This window comes from Choloepus didactylus, chromosome 13, assembly GCF_015220235.1.
Source record: "Choloepus didactylus isolate mChoDid1 chromosome 13, mChoDid1.pri, whole genome shotgun sequence".
In the NCBI taxonomy this organism is placed as follows: domain Eukaryota; kingdom Metazoa; phylum Chordata; class Mammalia; order Pilosa; family Megalonychidae; genus Choloepus; species Choloepus didactylus.
Genome location: NC_051319.1, coordinates 18077150 through 18100875, shown reverse-complemented (window position 1 = coordinate 18100875; position 23726 = coordinate 18077150). Strand labels below are relative to the sequence as shown.

General features: G+C 40.3%; 1 protein-coding gene across 3 annotated transcripts in view; it reads right to left on the bottom strand.

The window, feature by feature from the left end:
- Nucleotides 1-143: 143 nt before the first annotated feature.
- Nucleotides 144-23726, bottom strand: part of RASGRF2 (Ras protein specific guanine nucleotide releasing factor 2) — a 301469-nt gene continuing 277886 nt past the window's right edge. For all 3 annotated transcript variants that reach the window (XM_037801641.1, XM_037801642.1, XM_037801643.1), the window contains 5 exons: nt 19145-19342; nt 13589-13668; nt 12169-12286; nt 11524-11592; nt 144-2027 (listed from right to left, as the gene is read on the bottom strand). In XM_037801641.1, coding sequence (XP_037657569.1) covers nt 1935-2027; nt 11524-11592; nt 12169-12286; nt 13589-13668; nt 19145-19342 — 558 coding nt within the window. In that variant the 3' untranslated portion in view covers nt 144-1934. The remainder of the gene's footprint in view (nt 2028-11523; nt 11593-12168; nt 12287-13588; nt 13669-19144; nt 19343-23726) is intronic.

Here is a 23726-nt window from a genome sequence, read left to right as displayed (position 1 = left end):
GAATGTGTATTATTTCGAGCCCTGCATTCTGAACAGTTCGAAATAAACTGCAAGCTATGCGTTTTTAGGATCCAAAAACTCATGCTTTTTATCATGCATCAAGATGCATCAACCTCTTATTTGATACTAAAGGGAACAAACAAGCAACATTTAAAAAAAAAAAAAGAAAAAGAAAATATCCATAAATAACCCTCCTTGGGTTTAGTGCTACACTGTTGGCTAATAAGTGCTATTGAAAATATTTTTTGAATGGTCTTCAAATATTATAAATATCTCCTTTTACTTAGTTGATATTTCACTATATAGTTATGTACAGAGATGGTCTTTACCATGCAAAAAAAAAATGTACATTCTCCACCTCTATGATACATTATCAATGCTAGTGCTTCCACTGGGTCTTAAGAACCAGCAAGAGGAATTTATTAGTCAGCTGTTAGCTCTAACAACATAATTAAAGTGCAAAGAAAGAGGGAAAACAGCCAGACAGATCAATTTTTTCATTGTCAGCATCAATAAGCTTCATGCCTCTAAGAGAAAATATCAGGTGCAATAGGCTCAGGTGATATCTCTATATTTTTCTCTTCCTTCTTTTAAAGCAGCAGTCTCCCTGAGAAGAGAAGAGGAAGGTAAACAAGGAGATAGCCCTATTTCTTCAACAAATCACAATCTTGGGAAAAGTAAGGACACTTCCCCAGCCTAGGGTAGCAGGACTAACCCCTGCATTTGGTTTTCTGATGTAAGAGCAGTTGGGTGGTTGGGCCCATTTCCCATGCACTTACAATATTTTCATTCAGAAATATCTCAAAAACATTTAAAAAAGATAGCTGGGGAGAACTGTCTACCAAACTAATGCAAGTGTGGGCTTTAAAAAGAAAATACCACTAAACAACTTAAAAACAAAAACAAAAACAAGAAACAACAACCAACATTCACAGTGATCCTAAAAATTATATGTGTAAATCAGAATAGATTCCCACATTACCATAAGAGGGAAAAGAAAATAGGCAAACCAAGGTGCAGAGATGATTTTAAAGTCTGCATTTTCACTTTGCATTGACACCCATCATTCCCTGCTGCACTGTATGGTCTTTTATCTTGTTCCCAGTTTCGGCAGTGACGCGGCATGCACCCAAGTGAGCAGTATTTTCACCCACTCTGCACCTGCTGTGGGACACCACCAGCCCCAGGAAAAACCCTTTCCTCCTCCGTCCCCAAGACGGCCACAGGCTGGAATCCTCTGGGCACAGCCTACTGAGTTGTCAGTGAAGGAAATATTATGTACAAATCCACATAGCCATATCATTTCTTGTCCAGTAGCCTAAAGACCAAAAATGCGGGTTCAGCACATACCATTCCTCAAATGTAAATATTTATAATGCATTGACAATCATGCATATGCCATAGACAGCAATTGCTTATGGGTTGGCTCATCCCTACAGAGGAAGAAGCATTGGCTTTTCTGTGAAGCTTGTAACAAAAGAAATGTAATGGAAGCAGTTAAATCCTGGGAGGAGACTGGTAGGGTGCCCAGGCTAATCAAGTGCCCGAGAAACATCACAGGTCTTTTCCATGGATACTTTTCCCCAAATTCTAACAGAACCCAGGATATAATTTGAAATTTGCCTTCTTACCTGCTTCATTAAAATGGCTATGTGCATCTCCCCTCTCTACATTCCCTTAAACAAAATGTGCAATCAGCTTTACCAAATATCAATCCTTTCACCTTCCCACCCGCGTCAAGCATTTATCCTTCACCCCAGATGGCTGTGCTGTTCTTGCCAGAGACAGAATTCCAGTCCAGTTCCATCTTCATTGGTGGAGAAATGAGACTGGATTTGTCTTCTCTTGACTTCTCCTTGCCCTGCATGAGGCATGCACAGTTCTGTCTGTCCTGCTTCCATGAAAATTCCATGCACTCGGACAAAGCTGGATTGTCAAGCAGGGAGTCGAGGTTCGATTTTTAGTGACAGCTCATATAGCGTATCTTCATCCATGATGAGGTTTTTGTCAAGCAAGTACTGAGTGACCTAAAATAAAAAACAGGGAAATCCCAGCTTTTATTTCTTTCAACACCAGTACGTACATTTTCTGAATGGAGTCTGGCCATTCTTTTTTCCTGATTCAACATTTTCTATTAAATATTTTTAAATTTCGTATGACTAAAAAAATTAATGACTATATTCTCATTGTAAAAAAAAAAAATCAAAGATCTCTAATCTCCTCCCAATCCCTAACCCCTGGATGCTCTCTCAAGGGACCCCGAAGTAAACAACTGGTATCCTTTCAGTCATTTTACTCTGTCTTCACAGGCACTAGAAGTACTTACAGAAATCTTTTTTTTCTCTTTTAAACATAAATGGAATCACATTGCATATTTTATTCTGTTTGCATCTCAACTATATTTCATGGAGAGTTCCCAATGTCAGTACACAGAGATCTGCCTGCTCTATGGTATTCAGTTATATGATGTATCAGAGTTTATTTAATGACTCCCAAGTTGATGGATATTTAGTTGCTGTCAATATTTCACTATTGCACAAAATTACAGTGAAATTCTTGATGTCATGCCTCAGTGCATGCCTCTGAATCTTCTTCTAGCATAGACACAAGAAATGATATGAAAGGAAATGACACTGGAAATGAAAATGTTAGGCCTTGGGGTATTTCCATGAAAACATTTATTTATTTTTACTGAAATACAACTTACATATGTGAAAGGAATAGTTCAAACAGTTTTGACAAATGTATATACCATGTATTCACACCCACCTCATGATATAGGACAATTCCATCACCCCAGGAATTTCCCACCTAATCTGCTCCTCGGAAGCAATCACCACTGTGATTTTCATCATCATATGTTAGTTTTGTCTATTCTAGCACGTCATACAATTGGAATCATACAATATGGACTCTTTTATGTCTGTTGGCTTCTTTCATGCAACATAATGTTTTGAGATTCATCCATGTTGTGACATGTATCAGTAGCTTGCTCCTTTCCTTTTATTGCTGAGTAGTATTCTATTGTATAGATATACCACAATTTGTCCATTTATCTGTTGATGGACATATGGGCTGTTTCCAATTTTTGACTGTCAAGAAATGCTATGGACATTTTTGTACAAGGCTTTAATGCACATGGTTTCATTTCTCTTGTGTAAATACCTAGGAGAGAAATTGCTATGCCATCAGGTAGACGTATGTTTAATGTTTTAAGAAACCACCAAACAGTTTTCCAAAGTGGTTGTGCCAGTTTATACTCTTACCAGAAATGAAAGAGTGTTCCAGTTGCTAAGCATAACTATTTTTAATTTTAAAAGACATGTAAATTGATCACCCAAACTGCTGCTCCTTGGGCACATAAGAGCTCCCATTTCCTCATACACTTAACCACTGTTTAATTTTAACAATCTTTTAAATTTTTGCCAACCTGAGAGGTAAAAATGCTCTCATTATCATTTGCATTTTTTTTCTTTTTCAATAGTGAAATTAAACATTTTTCAAATATTTATTAGCCATTTTTGTTTCTTCTTCTGTGAATTACCTGTTCATAGTGTTGCCAACTTTTCTATTGGTTTGTTTATACTTTTCTTATAGATTTATAGGAATGCTTTACATATTCTGTATCTTTGGTTTTTTTTTTCTTTTAACTTTTTATTGTAACATTTTCCCATTTTAACTATTTTCAAAAGTACAATTCAGAAGTATTGATTGCATTTAGAATATTGTACTACCATCATCAACACCCACTACCCCAACTTTTCAACCACCTCAAACTCTGCTTTCATTAAGCAATAACTCCCCTATCCACCCCACCCCCCACCCCCCACCACAGCCCCTGGTACCCTGTCATCTATTTGTCACTGAAATTTGCTTCTGTTAAGTATTTCATATAAGCCATATCATCCAATATTTGTCTTCGTGTCTGGCTTATTTCACTCAAAGTGATGTCTTCAAGATTCACCCATGTCATAGCATCTATCAGAATTTCATTTCTTTTTAGGGCTGAATAATATTCCACACCACATTTTGTTTATCTGTTCATCTGTGGATGGACATTTGAGTTGTTTCCACTTTTTGGCTCTTGTGAACAATGCTGCAATGAATAAGTCCCTGCTTGCAATTCTTTTGGGCATACACCAAGAAGTGGGATTGCCAGGTTATGTGGCAATTCTATGTTCAACTTTCCAAGGAATTGTCGAACTGATTTCCACAGTGGCTGCACCATTTTACATTCCCACCAACAATGTATAAGTTTTCCTATTTCTCTGCATCCTTTCCCTCCCCTCCCCTCCCCTCCCCTCTCCTCGTAGTGGCGTCAGGTGGTATCTCATTGTGGTTTTGATTTGAGTTTCCCTAACAATTGATGATAACTGAGCATCTTTTCATGTGCTTATTTGGCCAACTATAAATCTTCTTTGGAGAAATGTCCATTCAAATCCTTTGCCCATTTTTTAAGCTGGGTTGTTTGTCTTTGTGTTGTTGTGTTGTAGCAGTTCTTTACATATTCTGGATATTAAAACCTTATCATATATATGATAAGCAATTATTTTCTCCCATTCTGTAGGTTCTTTTCACTTTCTTCAAGAGTCCTTTCCCAAACAAAATTTTGATGAGGTCCATTTTATCTATTTTTTACTTTGGTTGCTCATTCTTTTGGTGTGATATCTAAGAAATCATTACCAAATCCAAGATTATAAAGGTTTCTTCCCTATGTTTTCTTCTAAGAGTCTTATTGTTTTAGCTCTTACATTTCGGACCTTGATCCATTTCAAGTTAATTTTTGTATATGGTGGGAGATAGGAGGAACTGAATCTTAATTTTATTTGATTTTAATTTGAATAGCTACAGGTAGCAAGTTATTGCTTAGTGGAAAGCACAGACTTGATTTTTCATGGTTCCTGATGTTTACTAAATTGCTTTCCAAAAAAATGGCCTCTTCCCCCAATGTTTTTATTTTCTGTAATTATTTTACATGGTATAAAAGCAGACATGATCTTTCTTTAAAATCTTAATTAACAAACAGCAGCAATTCGTTCATTGACACTAAAGTCTGGCTAAAGAGGCTGGATGAGGCTTAGTGGCTGCCTGGCCCCACCTCCCAAGTCTGGCTCCAATGCCTGAGTGGCCCTCCATGCTGCCACTGGTGCCAGGTGTGGGCAATGCAGAGAGGGAGCCACCGAGGGCTGGGCGGCAGCGCTCCACTGGCCTCCTGCATCTCTCACACGTTTTGCAAACAAGCGTATGCCCTCCATTTTGGACTATCTCAAGATGGCTGCAGAATGACCAGCATTAGAACACAGAGATGGCATCTCCCTCTGGAGCCAAGGGCAGCATCCTGGCTGCCTATCACAGAAGAGCCACGGAAGACTAAGGTTCCTTCAGCCTTCAGGACTCTCCTCTCAGCAGTACACCACATGGGCAGGCATCCCCTCTGGGCCCGCCCCTGTCACCCAGTGGGGCTCGGGTGCGGGGAACCAGCGCAAACATGCTGATGAGCTACTCTCAGTCTGCCTGAGAAGACCCGTCTCCTGCCAATAAACTGTGGCAAGTGCCCTGGTTAGCCTACCAGTAGAGTAAAAATCTCAGATCCTCACGGTTCTTGACACCAACCTCCCCAGGCACAAAGTCATTTGGGGGCAACTAAGACCAAGAAGAAGCTCTTCCACATCCAGCACCAGACAATCCATGTGACCCTGTGGTCAACTCTCATCTTTCCTCTCAATGGCAAACTTCAAGAATCCCCAGACCCCAGGTCCTTCAATCATTCCACGGAGAATGCAGTTTTGTGTCCCTATGTGACCGCTTTCCTCTAAAGGGGCTGGGGCTCAAAGCGCCTGGGTCCCTGCTGTCCTCTTCTGGATGCCTTTGCCCATGGTGCAGCGAAGTCCACCACAGGCCCTCTGGCTGCCACAGGAGATGCCGGTTACTCCTCCATCTCCCTGACGTGGGCCCGTGGAGGGTGTTGCAGCTGCCTGTTGGGTTCCACACGCAGGGCACTCGTTGCTGACTCGATGAAGGCAGTCTGGATCCTGGATGCTGTCCTTCTTGCATGCCAAGGGTCAGAGGACTGATGACTCTGTGCATCACCAGAACTTCTATCTAGCTTGGTGGGGCCCTCCCATCAGCCTCCTTTCCCCTCGGCCATAGCTTTTGCACCCAGTAAGTTAACAAAGCTGGAGCTTTTCTACCATATGTGGATCCAGGGAATCCGTAGAAAGCCCAGACCCACCTGCTAGCTACATATCCCTGAAAGTTGAGTCTTGTTAAAGGGGAATGAGGAGAGGTGATCTGCCCTGTCCTCAGTGCCCAGGCTGGTTGCTGTGTTCTGAAGCCTTCAAGATCCACTTTAGAATCATGTCAAAAGCCAAGATGAAGTTCATGGACTCCCTCTTCTTTTGTAAATTGTCTTTAATGATTTATTCTTTCCTATCTATTCAAGATTCTCAAATTTTCTCAATTGGTTAATTTTGCTCTCTGAAAATTACTTTCTTGAGTACTTTTTCCAACAATATGATTGGTGAAACTTTTCATACTGTAGTTCTTTGGTCATGAATACTCCAGTATTGAAAGAATTCAATTCCAGGAACAATACGCCCTTGCCAAGTTAATAAATTAGCTTCATCAGCCTGGATGTTATGAAAGTTTTTCATTCCACATTTGTGGATTTCTTCAAGCTCCTTCACCAGCCTCCTGCTGGCTGCCATCTTGGATCTAGTACTGCTGCTTCCCCACTGTATCTGATTTTTATGTTGTAAATAATGTCTCCTAGTTTACTGCTTGTATATCTCAACTTTTAAAAATAATTGTCCTTTTTCATGTAGAAATTTTTTATTTTGATGCAGCAAACTTTATCAAGTTTGTCCTTTACAGCTTTTGCATTTTGTGTTTAAGGAGGTCTTTCAAACTCAAAGGTCATGAATATTTTGCCCTATATTTTATCCAAATAATATAAATACATATTTTTATACTTAGGTAATGAACTCATGTGGAATTTATTTTTGTGAAAAGGATAAGGTTGGAGAACCAAAATTTCTATTCCATTTACTGAATGGTCAGTTTCTTTCTGGAAATTTCTTTAAATGCCCCTTTTATCCTCTATTAGATTTTTATATGGACAAAGCCTGTATATGGACTATTCTGCTCCAGTGATTTCTGTATCTCTGTGTGTGGTAACTTTGTTTTGTTTACTACAGCTTTTGTGTATGTTTCCATATCTGGTAGAGAACGCTCCCCCTTACTGCTCCAATTTTCAAAAATTTCTCACCTCTTTTTTCGCTTATGTCCTTCCTTATGAGTTTCAGGATCAACTTATCAAGTTCCACGAAAAACCCTGTTGGCATTTCAATTAGGATTTCAATGAATTTATAAATTGATTTGAGAATAATGGACATCTTTATAATAGCAAGTCCTCTGATTCATGAATATGATATATCACTCTATTTAATCAGGACCTTGTTTATGTCCTTGAATTCATAAAGGTTTCATATATATCTTTTTCCATTCAGTCCTAGGCATTATAAATTTTGTTGCTATTTTGAATGAGATTTTTTTCTATTACGTTTCAATTTGTTATTGCCAATGTGTTGCAAATTGTTGATTTTTATATGAAAAGTTGCTATACTTTTATTGGTTTTAATAATGTATCAGTTTTTCTCTTGGCTTTTGTAGGTAACTGATTAAACCATCTGTACAAAATAGCATAAATCATAAATAATAGCCATTACCTTCCCCATTTTGTACCTTTCTCTCCCTTTTTTTTGTTTTAATTGCTTTATGGCCATAGCTCGTTCCTCTAGCTCAAACGCAAATAGTAGCAGTGATGGTGATGACCATGACTTATTCCTGCTTTGGATTAAATAATTTGAGAAATATTTATTTGTCTACTATGGTCCAGGCACTGTGCAAGTTTCTGGGGCCCTAATAATAAGCAAATCAAATATGGCTCCTGCCCTCATGGACTTTATGTGTGTCTGCATAATAATACATATAAATTTAAAATTGTAACTGCAGTAAGTTCTAGAAAGAAGCTGAACATAGTGCAATAAAAGCTTAAAAGGGTGGGGTTGGGAAAGTTGGGAGGATATCTGTGAGAAAGTAATGCTTAAGCTGAGACCAGAAGGATGTGTACCAGTTAACTGAGGACTGTGGAAGGAGGGGAACTCCAGGCAGAAGGAAAAGCATATTTAAAGGCCCTTTGGCAAGAAGAAATACAAAATGAGGGACTATTAAAGACCAGTTGTGTTTCTCACTATTTGTTCTGGTTTGCTAATGCTGCCTTTATGCAAAATACCAGAAATGAATTGGCTTTTATAAAGGGGATTTATTAAGTACAAATTTACAGTTCTGAGGCCATAAAAGCAACCAAACTAAGACACCAACAAGATGATACCTTCACTGAAGAATGGCCAGTGGCATCTGGAATACCTGTCAGCTGGGAAGGCACGTGGCTGGCATCTGCTGTTCCTTTGCTCCCAGGTTGCGTTTCAAAATGGCTTTCTCCAAAATGTCTCTGGGTCTCTCTTAGCTTCTTCAGCTCCTGTGCATCTAAGTGTCGGGGTACTCTCTTAGCTTTTCCAGAGCAAATGCTGAGCTAGCACCTCCAAACATCTCTAAGCATCTCCAAGTGTCAGCATCAGTGTCAGCAATTAGCTTCTCTCCCAAATGTTCCTCTCAGTTGCTCTGAGCTCCTTCTGTTTGTGAGCTCTTTTATAGGACTCCAGTGATTAAATCAAGACCCACCCTGAATAGGTGGGGTCCATATCTTCATGGTAATAATTTAACTAAATGTTTCACCCACAGTTGATTGAGTCACATCTCCATGGAAACACTCAATCAAAAGATTCCAACCCAATCAACACTAATATCTCTGCCCCCACAAGATTGCATTAAATAATATGGCTTTTGGGGGGACATAATATATACAATCTGGCACACTGTTGAAGAAGGCATTTACAGTAAGCAAGGGGAGGAGGCTAGAATGATCTGTGTGGTAATGGATTAGAGTTGGAGACGGTAGCATAAACTCATGTTTAGCTTAATATAACTACAGATGGTTACAAGTAGAAATATTTAAAAATATGTGAATATATATGGGTTACTATACACACATATATTTTTAGGCTCTATCAGCTGAGAGGTCCTAAAAGAAATGAAACCCCAGTAGCAATGAGTGCCCAGATCTTGGTTTCTAATATATTCTCCAGTAAAAGTACCAGGTCTCCCGAAGGAAATGGCTGGTTCTAGGCATGGGGAAGAAAATATCCAAGATGAGCCTGAAGCATCTTGTAGTGGCAGAAAGTAAGGGAGTACTTAAAAAAAGAAGAAAAAAAAAATTGATGGGGGCATGTCAAAGGAGCACAGATGTTATTTGAAAGAGCACCCAATTGTCAAACCTGGAACAATTTCAAAATAAAATAAAGTAGTATTGGATTACAACCAAATACATGATTGCATAAATTCATAAATGGAGAAAAGACAACTCTGATGCAGAAAAATTTCAAATAAGTTATGTGGATAATTTGCCCTCACTGAGGGGGAGCATAATTCCTCACTCCTTAGGCATGAGCTGTGCACAGTGACTTCCTTCCAAAGGGAACAGTATGGGAAGGGAGGGGAAAAAAGAGTTACCTTACAGTGGAGAAACCTGACAAAAGTCACCTCGGCCAGGTGATCAAAGTCAACACCAATAGTTAAAAATCATACCGATAATATGTACTCTTGATCTGATGTGATGAAAATGGCACTTTTTCTCTGTGGTCTTCCTTCAAAACACCTATGACCCCATTTCTAATCATGAGAAAAGCATCAGACAAATCCCAATAGTGGGCCATCCTACAAAATGCCTGACCAGTCCTCCACAAAGCCATCAGTTACACCCAAAACAAGGAAAGTCTGAAAAACTGTCCCAGCCACAAGCACTGGGAAGCCAGTAAAATGTTTTATGCCAGGGGGAATTGTGATCCACTGTGCTTCACAGAGCTCTATTTGGTTGTAATTTGGAGAATGGATTTTACATTCTAACTCAATGCAAGTAGAGAAGATAATGGATGTTGGTGGCTTGAACCAGTGGTGGGGAGAGGGGGAGGAGATGTGTGTGCAGAGGGTGGAGATAGAAGGAAAGGGGCAGATTCAGGAGAAATATAGGATGTAAAATCAATAGAAGTTGATGACGAATTGGCTAGATGGGGAGAGAGAGGCATCAAGAATTATAGGATTCTGGCTTTCCCAAGGGATGGAAAGTGACCCAGAAAACTCTGGAAGAGGCTAAGTTGTGTGTGAATGGATATTTTGGGCATGGTGCATTTCAGGTGACTTTGGGACATTCAGGAAAGGATGTCAAAGAGACAGCTGAACACACAGGTCTGCTGCTAAGAGGAGAGATCTGTATGTGAGATGAATTTGGGCGGCCATGGATGTACAGATGCTAATTGAAGCTTTGAGTGTGGGTGGGACCACTCATGGAGAGGAGATGACCTAGGACAGAGCCTCGGAGAACCATCAGGTAGAAGAAGCCAAGAGCCAGACGCCCCAATGGAGAAGGAGCCAGAGAGGTGAAGGAAAACTAGGAGAAAGCTATATGATGGAGTGAAAGGAAGATGGTAAATAATAATGCAGCCAATATTTTGCAAAAACACATGTTTCTGGTAGGTACCTTTATCGTATTAAAGAGGTTTCCTTCTACTCCTGATTTGCTAATAGTTTTTTTTTTTTTTTTAATCAAGAATCAGAGTTACATTGTATCAAATGTTTTTTTCAGCATCTATCATCATGGCCATACAATTTTATTTTTCCTTTCCATCAGAATGTAATGAATTATGGTGAAAGATTTTCTAATGCTGAACCAAACTTGCATTCCCTATTTGGTTTTGACTAAATGAATTCTTCTACTGTGAGGCTAGATTTGATTCGCTAACGTGCAATTTAAGATTTTTACATTTATCTTCATAACTGACATTGGCCTGTAATTTTTTTTTCTTCTGCTCTTCTTTGCCCAGCACTGTTAAGAATCATACTAGCTTCAAAAAATGAGTTGGGTAACTTCCATCATTTTTATGTTCTGGTTCAGTTTATAAAGCATGAGAATAATATGTTCATAGAGGATTTGCTATAATTTGTCCTTAAAATTATCATGGCCTGGTGCTTTATTTAAGGGATGAATCTTTAACCAGCTTTCCTTATATTTTCTGTGGTTTTCAGTCTATTTTCCTTACCTAATTTTTGTAATTTCTGTTTTCTAGAAAGTAGCTGATTTTGTCTATATATCCAAATTTTGGGGTATATGTTACATTGTATTTTCTTACAATAGTAAAATGCCATCTGTACCTGTAACTTTGTCCCCTTTATCACTCTTGATGTTCTATGTACCTTCTTCTTTCTTGCTCAGACTTGCCAAAGATTGGTCTATTTTATTTGTCTTTTCCATAAGCAGTTTTTGTATTATTGTTCAACTCTATGATTGTTTTCTAATTCATTAATATTTGCTTTTCTCTTTATTAATTTTTTACAGCTGCAAAATATTACCTTTGACTGATGGTCTATCCGGTAGGAAGTCTGCTGGAACTGGCGTATCTCTCTGACGATGTGTGATATCTAGCGAAAAAAAAACAACAGCAACAAAAGTAAACATGTTTCCCTGCATTCAGCACTTCCTTCTGGGGCCCTTTCTCAGCACAGTCAGGCGCTTTCTCCAGTGAGGTAGCAGGAGCTCTGCCTGTTCATTCTCTACCTAAGAAGGTCGATGCTTCTTGCCCTGTAACATCCATGGGAAACCCCAACAGCTGGAAGATGCTGATTCACAATCAGGGGAACAGCTGGCACTGGGTGGCCACTGGCTCCTGTGTGGCAAACTCTGGGTGCCACTGCCTTGGGCTCCTTGCTTCTGACTTGGTGCTCGGAACCCGGTGGCCCAGTAAGAAGCCTTTAGCATCTGTCTACCACTTGTCAGTTTTACAAAGTCATCCCTGATGGTTTATTCCCAACCCCTTTGCCCTCACTACTAGCTGAAATGGCTCTGCCCCAAGTCTCTCAATCAGCCACCATTGGGGATAAAACAGTGTTTGCAGTCTGCTCCACCTGGTGATTAAGAAGCAAACAGTGACTTTAATGGCTCCTTAGCTTCTTCTCCATAAGCCATGGAAACAGGCTAATTATGAAATTATCACCTACCATTCTCATTTTGGAAAAATTGACAAGGCCTTCCTCAGTGAAGTTTGGTGTTCCTTCTTCAATAAACGCCAGGTCTGTCAGGTACATTCCAAGGTAAGGAACGGCTGGGGGATTACAGCTGCAAGAGCAAAAGGCAGTGATCTCAACACTCATTAACAACGGATGTCTATTTCCCTCCCCACATAAACAGGAAGCAACTATGTTGCCTCATTCCTGAACAGTTAATTATTTTTATTCCATTTTCAGAAGCATGCTCATGATATACAGAGTTTTAAATACATTCCACAATAGAATGTGATACAAAATTATAGTCAATTTTACTATGTGTTTGAAATAATGGCATTTTCAAACAACAGGATATTTTATGGATAAGTGTAAAACATTTGCTAGCCCACTCTTTGGGCTTGTAATTGGGTCACACTTCTTTGAGGGGTAAAAGGACATAGGAAACTGTCTCTGCCCTCATTAAAGGACAAATGTTCATCCCTAAAGAACTGGATCAAATGATTAATATTATTAGAGCTTTCCCTCATAGTAAGTTTATTTTCTGTTTTCCATTAGTACTTAATGTTTCAGATGGTGTAAGACTTATTAACATTACAACAGCACCCTAATTGAAACTTTGTTTTTTTTGGGGGGTTGGGGAGAGTTTTGCCTGGTTCTCTAGAACTGAGAACATGGCTTTTTGATCCAGAAAGGTCAAAAGTTTGACCCACAAGAGATATGGACAAACCTCTTTGAGCCAGAAATTTCTCATCTGTAAAATGGAGACAATAAAACTTATCTCTTTTGTTTGTTGTGAGGCTTAAATAAGACCCATCAGGCATTTTGCATGGAGCTTGGCATTTAATAAGTATTCAGTAAATAGTTCTTGTATTAGCATTATTGTCATCATCATCATTGTAGTTTATTTATTTGGCTTATCCCATTACAGGACTAATACTTTTCCAGAATAGATTAAGTATGTGTATGGTAGACTATGAGAAAACCAGTTGCAGGAGAATAGCATGGTGTGTGTGTGTGTGTGTGTGTGCAGAAAGAGAAATAAAAAGCCAGAAATAAATAACAGTAAGAAACAGGTACTGGAATATTTACATAAAAAATCATAGTTAGTCATTGTACTTACATTAGGAACTATCTAACCAAGAAAGTTTTTGTACTAAAAGATGGTTTGACTTATTATGGTGATACTTTCTTCTTATTTGGAATGCTCTGTATATGAGTAAATCCACACTTACTGTATACACAGTATTCCAAATGTAAAGGGAAATCAGAAAATCACTTAGATGATAGAAGTAGTTTCCCATTTTTTTTTTCCTTTTTAAAGAAAAGTAGAGGTAGGTCAGCATTTGCACACTATATAAATTATTTAAATATATTTCTGAATTATGAATAATTTTAATAATTAAGATAGACCTACTTTTTAAGGGCTTCTCTGAGATTTTTAAATCTTCCTTCAGATGAAACAGTCTTCTGAAGTTTGTCCATTAGTCCTTTTGTCTAGAAAGGAAAAAAAAACATAGTATCTCATGAAAATATTCCTAGGGTTGATAAGATAGTGAGCTGCCCAAAATTGCTCAATTCTCTTCTATAGTGGAAGGCACCAATACCTTAACCAGGATAATGGTTGTGATGTGATGTGATATTCTCATGGTGTAGAGATAGGACATTACTTTAAAATTTAGCTTAAACAAAAAAGGGGGAGAACATGTGGAGAAGCGAATATCAGTGCCTTTACTCAAAAAGAGAGGAAAAAATTGTGGAAAAGAAAAATTGTGATGCACAGGAAACTTAGGAACTTAAAGAACTGAAAAGCATATATGGAATATGGGACCGCTCTTAAAGAGAGGTCTCATGTCAGGGAATTTTCACAATGAATCTTTTCAAGTATTAACCTCCAAATCATCAAAGCACATATTTGGTTGCTCTGCTATTGACCTAGCAATATCCTCTACTCCAAATCTCTTCACTTGTGAATATCTTCATCAATTTGTTAGGAAAATATAACTGATATTTACCAGGTAATAAAATTGTTTTTGATATTGGTCTGGTGTTTTTTAAAAGGAAGTGGGAGAATGGTAGCATGGTCCCTCCAGAATGATGATGTGCTCCTGGTAATTCCCACACCCAGGCAGCTTGGCTAGGCTCTGACCCTCAGAGAAACACTTGGAATGCCCAGTAGTGTAGCTCCTTAGAGTACTTGGTCTCAGTCTGGAATGCAGCTGCACTGCGTCTTGAGAGTTTTCAAAAGGACTCCAAAGGGCTGCTTAGCTCCATTGGTTTCTAAGGGTTCCAGGAAGAAGACAGCCAGCAAGGCCTGTGTGTGTGTGTGTGTGTGTGTGTGTGTGTGTGTGTGTGTGTGTAGGGGGATGGGGTTGGACAGACCTCCTAACTTTGGCTGTGGCTCAAAGAACTTCAGAAGTACAGTTTCCTACAGCCAAGAGCAAATGTGGTGGGCTCCAGCATGCAGATTCTACCAGGCCTTCCCAAACTGTACCTAGATCCTGGGAGGGGACAGGTGTCTGAAGCAGGGCAGATATGCAGTCAGGCCCCACCTACTGGGACTAGAGTGGGGTGTTGGGCCCTGGAGACAGCCTTTCTTGAGGACAGTCCATCATCCCAGGCTAAGGCAACTTTGAGGGACACATATACGTGGCTGAAATGGTATATTCTATGTAATGCTTCCACAGACAATATATTCAGGCTTTCGAATAATAATTTCAATTTTAGTCATATCATCCTTAATCCATGGTCAGTACAGTTATCCTTAAACCTGCATCCTGTCAGACATGAATGTCAGTTGAGTAAACTACAGGCAAGGCCCGGAAGCTTTCTTAAAGAATATTTAGGAATCCCTAGGTGCCTCAAGCTTCAGAGGAAGAAAGAAACAGGGGAAGGAGAAGGAAAGAGAAGGCAGAGAAATGACTTACTGACCCTAATGAAGTGTAACAACGTGTGCCAGTTTGGATGTATTACATCCCCCAATACGCCATGTTTTTTAATGCAGTCTTGTCAGGGCAGACGTATTAGTGTTGATTAGGTTGGAACCTATTGATTGTTTTCGTGGAGTTGTGACTCAATCAACTGTGGGTGAGACCTTTGATAAGATTATTTCCATGGAAGTGTTACCCCACCCATTCAGGGTGGGTCTTAATTAAATCACTGGAGTCCTATAGAAGAGTTCACAGACACAAGGAGCTCAGAGTAGCTAAGAGTGACATTTTGGAGAACAACTGAGAGAGACATTTGGAGATGGCCACTGAAAGCAGACTTATGCTAGCCCAGAGTTTGCTCTGGAGAAGCTAAGAGAGGACAAAACATCCCAAGAGCAACATTTTGAAGAATGCTCAGGGGCTGAGAAAGGAGCTGGAAGACAACCTGGGATCAGCAGATGCCAGCCATGTGCCTTCCCAGCTAACAGAGGTTTTCCAGACGACATTGGCCTTCCTTCTGTGAAGGTATACTGTGTTGATGCCTTCATTTGGACATTTTCTTGGCCTTGAGACTGTAGCTTTGTAACCAGATAACCCCCCTTTATAAAAGCCAATCCATTTCTGGTATTTTGCATTACTGCAGCATTAGCAAACCAGAACACTAGGTCTGTGACAGGATGCATGCTCTTTGTCTCTAGTGCCCAATGGCCCAGTAGCTGAGGCCATCACTGCCTTAGAGGGAGGCAAAACCTAGCCAAACAAAGGAGTGTCCAGCTTTTAAATTCTGATGCCCATTTTTAAAACCAGTATTCCCACACTTAATCATGATTTTTAAAAAAGCAATCAGAAAACTTCCCCACCTTTACAAAAAGCAGGTATATATATAAACCCTACAGCTAACATCATACGCAATGATGTGAAAGATTTAATTCTTTCCCACCAGGAGCAAGAACAAAACAAGAATGACTGCTTTCACCACTCTTTATTCATTGTACTGGAAGTTCCAATCAGAGCAATAAGACAAGAAAAAGAAATAACAGACATCCAAATTGGAAAGAAATAAAACTGTCCCTATTTGCATATGATATAACTATCTATGTAGAAAATCCCAAGGAATCTACCAAAAAACTTCTAGAACTAATAAGTGAGTTAAGCAAGGTCACAGATAAAAGATCAACACCAAAAGCCAATCACATTTCCATATACTCACAGTAAACATATAGAAACCAAAATTAAAACCATAATAACATTTAAAATTTCTCCAAAGGGAATGAAATACTTGGGTATAAATAACAAAAACACATATAGGACTTGTATGCTGAAAATTGCAAAATGTTGATGAAAGAAATAAAAGAAAACCTAAATAAATGAAGAGACATGTGTGTTCATGGATTGGAAGACTTGATATAGTAAAGATATCAATTATTCCTAAACCGATCTATAGTTTAATGCAATTCAAACCAAAATCATAGGTTTTTTTTTTCAGACATAGACAAGTTTATTCTAAAATTTATATAGAAAGGTACAGGACCTAGAGTAGCTAAACAATTCTGAAAAAGAAGAAGAAAGTGGGAGGAGTATACATACAGCTCTCAAAACTCAACAGTAAAAAAACAAATAATCCAATTAAAATAAGCTATAGACACAATCAGGCATTTCATCAATGAGGATATACAGTGGCAAAAAACATATGCAAAGATGTTTTACATCCTTTGCCATGAGAAATCAGAATAGCCAAAATAAAAAGTAATGATAACATCGAATGCTGGCAAGGATGCAGAGAAATTGGATAACTCATACATCGCTGGTGGGTATATAAAATGGTACAGCCACTCTGAAAGATTATGGGAGATTCTTACAAAACTAAACACATGCTTACCACATGACACAGCAACTGCATTCCTGAGCATTTATCCCAGAGAAAGGAAACATATATACAGAAGAAACCTGCACATAAATGTTCATAGCAGCTTAATTTGCGATAGCCAAAAACTGGAACCAACACAAATGCCCTTCAAAGGGTAAGTGGTTAAACAAAATGAGGTCCATCTATACCATGGACTACTACTCAGGAATAAAAAAGGAGCTAACTACTGATACATGTAACAACTTGAATGGATCTCAAGGGAATTATGCTGTGAAAAAAAGTCAGTCTTAAAAGGTTACATACTATATGGTTTCATTTATATAACATTCTTGAAATGGCATTGTAGAGATGGAAGACAGATTAGAGGTTGCCAGGAATCAGGGTAGTAGAAAGGAGGAAGGCAGCTATGGCTATAAAAAGGCAGCCAAGGGGTCCTTTTGATGAAACTGTTGTGTATTTTGACTGGCTGGAGTCAAGTGAAACTACCTATGTAATAAAAATCATAGAACTAAATACACATACATGAGTGCAGGTAAAACTGGTGAAATCTGAGTAAGGTTGGTGGATTGTATTAATGTCAATTTCCTGGTTGGGATATTGTCTACAGTTATGCAAGATGTTACCATTGGAGGAAAATTAGGTATAGAGTATCGGGGATCTTTGCATTGTTTCTTACAACTGCATGGGAATCTACAATAATTTCAAAATAAAAAGCATTTTAAAAACCAGTATTTATACAAGCTATGGCTATTATTTCCAAGAACCAGCTTTGTTGACAGAAAACAGATTTGAGAGTTCTATAGGGGTCAAATTTGGAGTTCTCAGAGCATTGCATTTTCACTAAGAAATAAGGAGGATGCAGTAAAGGATATGATTTCCACATAGGGAGGAGTTAAAGTCTTTTCTGTGCTAGAGAAAGAGGCTCAGAGAAGGAAACCAAGGTAGAAAAGAGTAATAAATAGTGAATATCTCTGAGAGGGGCTAAAATCTTCAGAGGAGGCAATAGAAACCATAGAGTTTCAAGGAAATGACAGCAAAATGTATCCATGCTCTTCTTCTCACCTGGTCCCTGGTGGTGGGCACCCTTGCAGATGCCCCTCACCAACTTTGGGTGGTCATATCAGCATAGGCATAGTGCAGTGTGTGAGAGGGTCAGGCGGAGGGGCCTGAAGTAGACCCTCCTATCCTCTGGCATCAAAAGGACATGGAGAGTCTGGAAAGTTCCCAGGCTCTTTCAGGGGCCAAGGTTGTTATCTAATAATAATGAAGAGTCAGCATGCCCACTGGGATCACCAAGGCACAGGGAAGCCAGTAGTAGGGGCTGCTGGGTGGGCTGGAAGTAAGACACAGCCCAATCTCAGAGGATCAGCAGAGCTGGTGGGTGCTGAGGGGGGAGACGAGGTCAGTCAAGCTCCCCAGGTACAGTCACCACTCATGGTTCCCGTACCGGGTAGGCAGACCATGGGTACATCAGGCACAGACAATTCACAGCAGCCTGTGTCCAATGGCCAATCAGCAAAAGACTGAGATGCCTTCCCCAACACCCACCAACACCCAGGGGAAGGCCAGGACGAAGGGAGGGAAAGAACAGTGATTTCATTTGCATCTTGTAATTTCTGAATGAAAACGACAGTTCTGAGCAAGCTGAGTCCAAGTAAAGAAAATTAAGAAAGTAATATTTCTGCACATTTAAGTATTTATGCTAAAACTTTCAATCTACTATGTGAATGACAAAGAAAAAAGTGAATATTGAGGCCCTTTGTCCCCATGTTGGTCGCTAAGGCATTTGTACCCTTACTTTGGGGGAGAAAGAATGCCAGATATGGGTCCATTGGACATTACTGCGTTCATTTGGAATCAATCTGCCCTGCCTAAATAGTTCAGGAAATAATTCTTGACTGACAACCTCATTGTTTGAGGTTGTCCCCAAAACTGTTTTAATGAATGTTTTGGTATGTATTTTATTTTCTAAATTAACCGTTAAGAAATGCACATGAGTGGAATCAATTAAGTGGTAAGAACACAGTAATTACCCACGTTGGCACCTTTCTTTGGCAACTGAGCTGCTCATTTCAGTTAATGATTTCCTAATTAGTAATATTTATCTTGGCTCTCAGCAACCTCTCCCAGCCTCTCCTCCTCTCGGCAGTGGGCTGTGTTGCCCGCTGGTGCTCACCTGCTTTGACACCTTGGCCCAGGTTTTCTTGAGCCTGTAGATGGCACTTCTGTTGAAGGCTGAGGTGATCTCCAGCACGCCATTGTAGTTGTGCAGGCATCGGCAAATGTCGGCCACCGCCACCCACTTCTCAATTGCATTGGCACGAGAGCTGACGTCAGCATAATTCATTATCTGGGAGGCGACTAGGTTACTCATCTGAGATGACCAAAAGTCAAGAGAAGATGTCTAAGAGCCACAGCAATGAATTGAGGCAAAATATCTGAATTACCTACAGAGCTCTCAGGCAAATGAGTTGAGTGATGTGGAGATTCTACTCCATATTTATATATCAACTTTCAGAGAGACTGAAATCTTTATAATTATAACAGACTAATGAGCACCTGTTCATCCTTAGAGTAAAGTGCAGACTGGGATTACTTGGAACCCAGCTTGCTTTTGCTAATCAGAAATTTTGATGAAAGAGTTATTGTCAGTAATCACTGAGGAAATGGAATAGAAAAACCTAACCCCTGGGGAAAGGCAACCTTTGCAGGTAATGGGTTTCACTTCCCAGGAGCTTTCCCCATACTTCTTGGCACCCAACCATGTGGGAAAACTCACTCTGGAAAGACTCTGATCTCACAAAGAAAACACAGTTGCCCTCGATCAGATCAAATTCTAACCCAATCAACTATTAAATCAGAAACCCTTAGCTGCAGGGGAAGAGAAAATACTTTCTCCTTCTTATCTTGCTGATTTTCTTTTCACCAGCAATTAAAAGAATCTGCAGTTTCAAGGCTAAATACTATAATTCTATTAGTTAAAACTAAGAGAAAAAAAGGTGGCTTAAGAAGCTCAACACTTGCACTATGGAAAGGAAAAGAGCAGAATAGGGTTATTAACAAAGGGAATATAGGGAATATAATCTTTATATCCATATACTAAGTCTGATGGGGACATTCATTCTTTGGTGATTTTGAACATAGTTAACGATTTCACAGTGTCTCAGATTTATAATTGTGGATATACCTTAAATAGTTATTTTGTACTGAGTGCCTACTATAGGTCAGGCATTCTTTCAGGTGCTGGGAACAGAAAGACAAGCAAATTAGTGCCCCTGACCTTAAGGCACTCTGAGTCAGTCAGGTGGGAAGGGAAGACAGATAGGCAAACAAATAAATGCTACACAGTGAAATGCAAAGCTAAGCCTATGCATGGTGAGCTATGAGAACACGGAGGTGGGGTGGGGCATCTGCCAAGTACAGAGGAGTCTTCTGGAAAGAGATAATGCCACACTGAGTCTTTAGGGATGAATAGAATTTAGCCACTGCTTTCCATCAAAGTGGAAGAGCATGTGCAAAGGAACAGAGAGAGAAGGCGTGGCCTAAGAAGGACCTGGCAGCCGTCTGAGAGCCTGGGGGTCATGAGAGATGTGGCTCTCAAGTGGGCAGGGCTGTTGTATGCCAGGTTGAGTCATCTGGACTGTATCCTAAAGGTGAAGGGAAGCCACTGTCAGATTTTTGTCAAAAAGAGTGATATAATTAGATTCGTCTTTCAGAAATGGCATGCCAATGACACTGAGCAAAGAATGGACTGGAGGGCAGTGAGATGGAGGGGGAAAGATGAGTCAGGCACTCTAGGAGTGAAAGGATGAAGGGCTAAACCCAGGCTGTGGCAGTGGGAACAAGGAGAGGAGAGAGGAAGGGACTGAGAAGTGTGCAGGTTTAGGGTTTGCTGTTGCATTGAAGGACGTTGGGGGGTGAAGGATAAGATAGAGTCAAGGATGACCTCTAGGTTCCATGTGTGGGTGAGTGCATGGTGAGGCCAACAACCCAGACTGAGAACAGAGAATAAGATGAAGAAGCAGGCTTGGCAACTCTGGAGAACACAGATGCTAGGTTCCATTTGTGACCTGTGGAGGGGACAGTGCCATGTGGCCATCAAGTGGAGATATTTGGGTCTTGCAGCTTGGGATAGAGTCTCCGCTTTGAGTGTCCACTTTATATCCCAAGTGCACATACAGTGCGGTTAATAGAGGTTTATTTGCCACAGCAGGGGATCTGCTTCTCAGAGAGTGGCCCACATGGGTCATGTGCCCTGCTCTGTAGGGTAGCAGTGACATGGACGCTCATCGTGTGACAGTGTTCACTCAACCTACATGTACTCAGCATGTACCCTGTGCATTGTTACTTTTGTATTTTGATTCTGGATGAACTTACTAATTTAACTACCAGAATCCTGGATTTTTTTTTTTTAATATCATCATTATTCCTTTTACTGTTATATGGTGGAACTAGGAAAGGAAGTCTTCCTTTTGCCTGACTAGGCCTGAAGACCCCCCACGTCTCTTACTTGTTCCACCAAAATGTAAGACCATTATAATGGAGCCAATTAAGAGTTGGTGGGTATAAAGCAACTCCTAGTTTTACAGCCGGAGGAAACCAGAGCTTTCCTGGGCTGACAGATGGTCCCAATGTACAGAGCCACACCAATGTCATGAGGCAGGAAGAGGCCCCTTCCAGCCCTGGGAAGTAATTTGGGCTGAATGTTAACCAACCACCACTGGGAGCTGACCCATGTGCTGCTCATTCTGTTAGAACTAGTTGACACATGACCACAAAGCAATGTTGACGATGATAAAGATAATAACAGCAACTCATCTACTGTGGAGCACTTACCAGACTTGGGTACCATCAAAAGTGAACCTCCTATGGCTGGAATGTAACTGGAAATTATTACACCACTATACGCTCTTAGAAAGATTTGTCTTTAGTATCCCATAATTTCTGTTTAAAACATGGACAGTGAGAGGAAACTTCTGAAGATGTCAGAGGAGGGAGCTCCAGTACTCACTCCTCCAAAAACAACAGCTAGTGGACAGGCAGAGACCACCTGCAACAACTGTTCTGGGGCTCTGGAGGCCAGGGGAGCACTGAACAGCATCCAGGTATGAGTAGGGCGAAGAGGCAGAGAAACTGTGGTAAAAATGCTGAGTAACTTGCTCTGCAGCAACTGCCACACACACATACCTTCAGTGTGAGCTGTCTTGGATCCAGACCCTGACTGGCTGCTGTGGATGGAGAGGGATGTGGAAGCCTTCCTCCTCAAGAGTGGGGGTGGGCAGGCACAGCTGAGTGCTGACCATGGCTTCTGATCGGTGACTTTAGACTGCTGGGTCCTAGCTCTGAACTGCAGTTTAGCCCTCCTGAGACAAGAACAGCCATGGCCATTGTTTCAACACTTCCCCTGATAAGGGTTGAGCTGAATGGAGCTGAGGAGGTTTAAAGATACACTGCCTACTTAGGGCTTTGCAAACTGTTTGCTGAAGAGTGCCATCTGCTAGGCAGACCAGGAAAGCACAGCTTTGGGGGGGGCATCAAAAGGCTTTTTGTTTTCTTTCCTGGCCCTCTCCCCAGGGCTCTTTGGAACTGGTTGGTATCCCCTTTGTGAGTCCCTGGCCTGTTTAGGCTGGGAAACACTGATTTGGAAAAGTCCTCTCTGGAGTGACCCTCCTCCCAGCATTTGCCCTCCAGGCAAAACCAACTAGAGTCAATGAAAGGAAAGTAAAAAATACACTACAGAGGCAAAACAAAAACAAACAGAACAGATCAAGATTCCTGGAGAAGGAAGTGAGGAAAGGAAGCCTTCTCCTGGGGGTAAAACAATTGCACAGATAGTGTAATCTTAAAAATTGTACCGCATATGCAGAGCAAAAATCAGATGAAGAAGAGCTGAAAAAATCTGATCAGTTAAATATGGGCAGTTTTAAACATCTAGAATAAGTTGAACCAAGTGTCAAAGAAGAGCCTTAACACAAAGCCAATCAACAATAAAGTTTCAGGCAAGAAAGAGGAACTGACCTTCAGAGTAAACTCATCAAGATAATCAGATGCTGAGACATCAGCAAAAAATTACAAGCCGTACTAAGAAAGAGGGAAATATGGCCCAAAGAAGCAAATTAAAACTTTGGAGCAGAAACAGAAATTGGATCAAAGATTTTCAAATAAATCTAAATCAATTCATGGAAATGAAGGAAAATATGGCTAAGAAGATAGAGGATCTTAAGAAGACACTGGGTGAGCATAAAAATATACATAAATAAATAAAAACAGAAGCTTCTGAAGTTGTCTGAGCTCAGAATACTGAAAAAGAGCTGTGTGCCAAGAAAAAGGGCACACAGAACCAGGCACCAACTCCAACACTGGTTTTGACTGGTAACTGGGGGGTTGGGGACTGGCTCTGAAAAGGGAATTTTTCTTCTTTTTTCCTTTTTTTCTCTCATTCTAAGTAGCTCATTAGAGCAAGCCTCAGGCATTTTCAGTTGTCAGCACTGACCCAGGCAAGAGTGGAGTTAAGATAGTTAGAGACAAAGGAAGAAGTCAAATGTAGGAGACAAACCCTAAAGGGCTTATCTTCCCTAAGAAAAAGGGGAAGCAGGGCCCAGCTCAAGTAGCTGCCCTCTCTCAGGTAACTCAGACCCCAGGGCCTGGGGAGGGGGTGGACAGAAACAGGTTAATCTTGGCTTCTGACACTCTCAGCCCCTGGCAGGGACAGGATCTACTGAGAATTAAAGGTAAAGCACCTCTTTACGCTAGTGGGG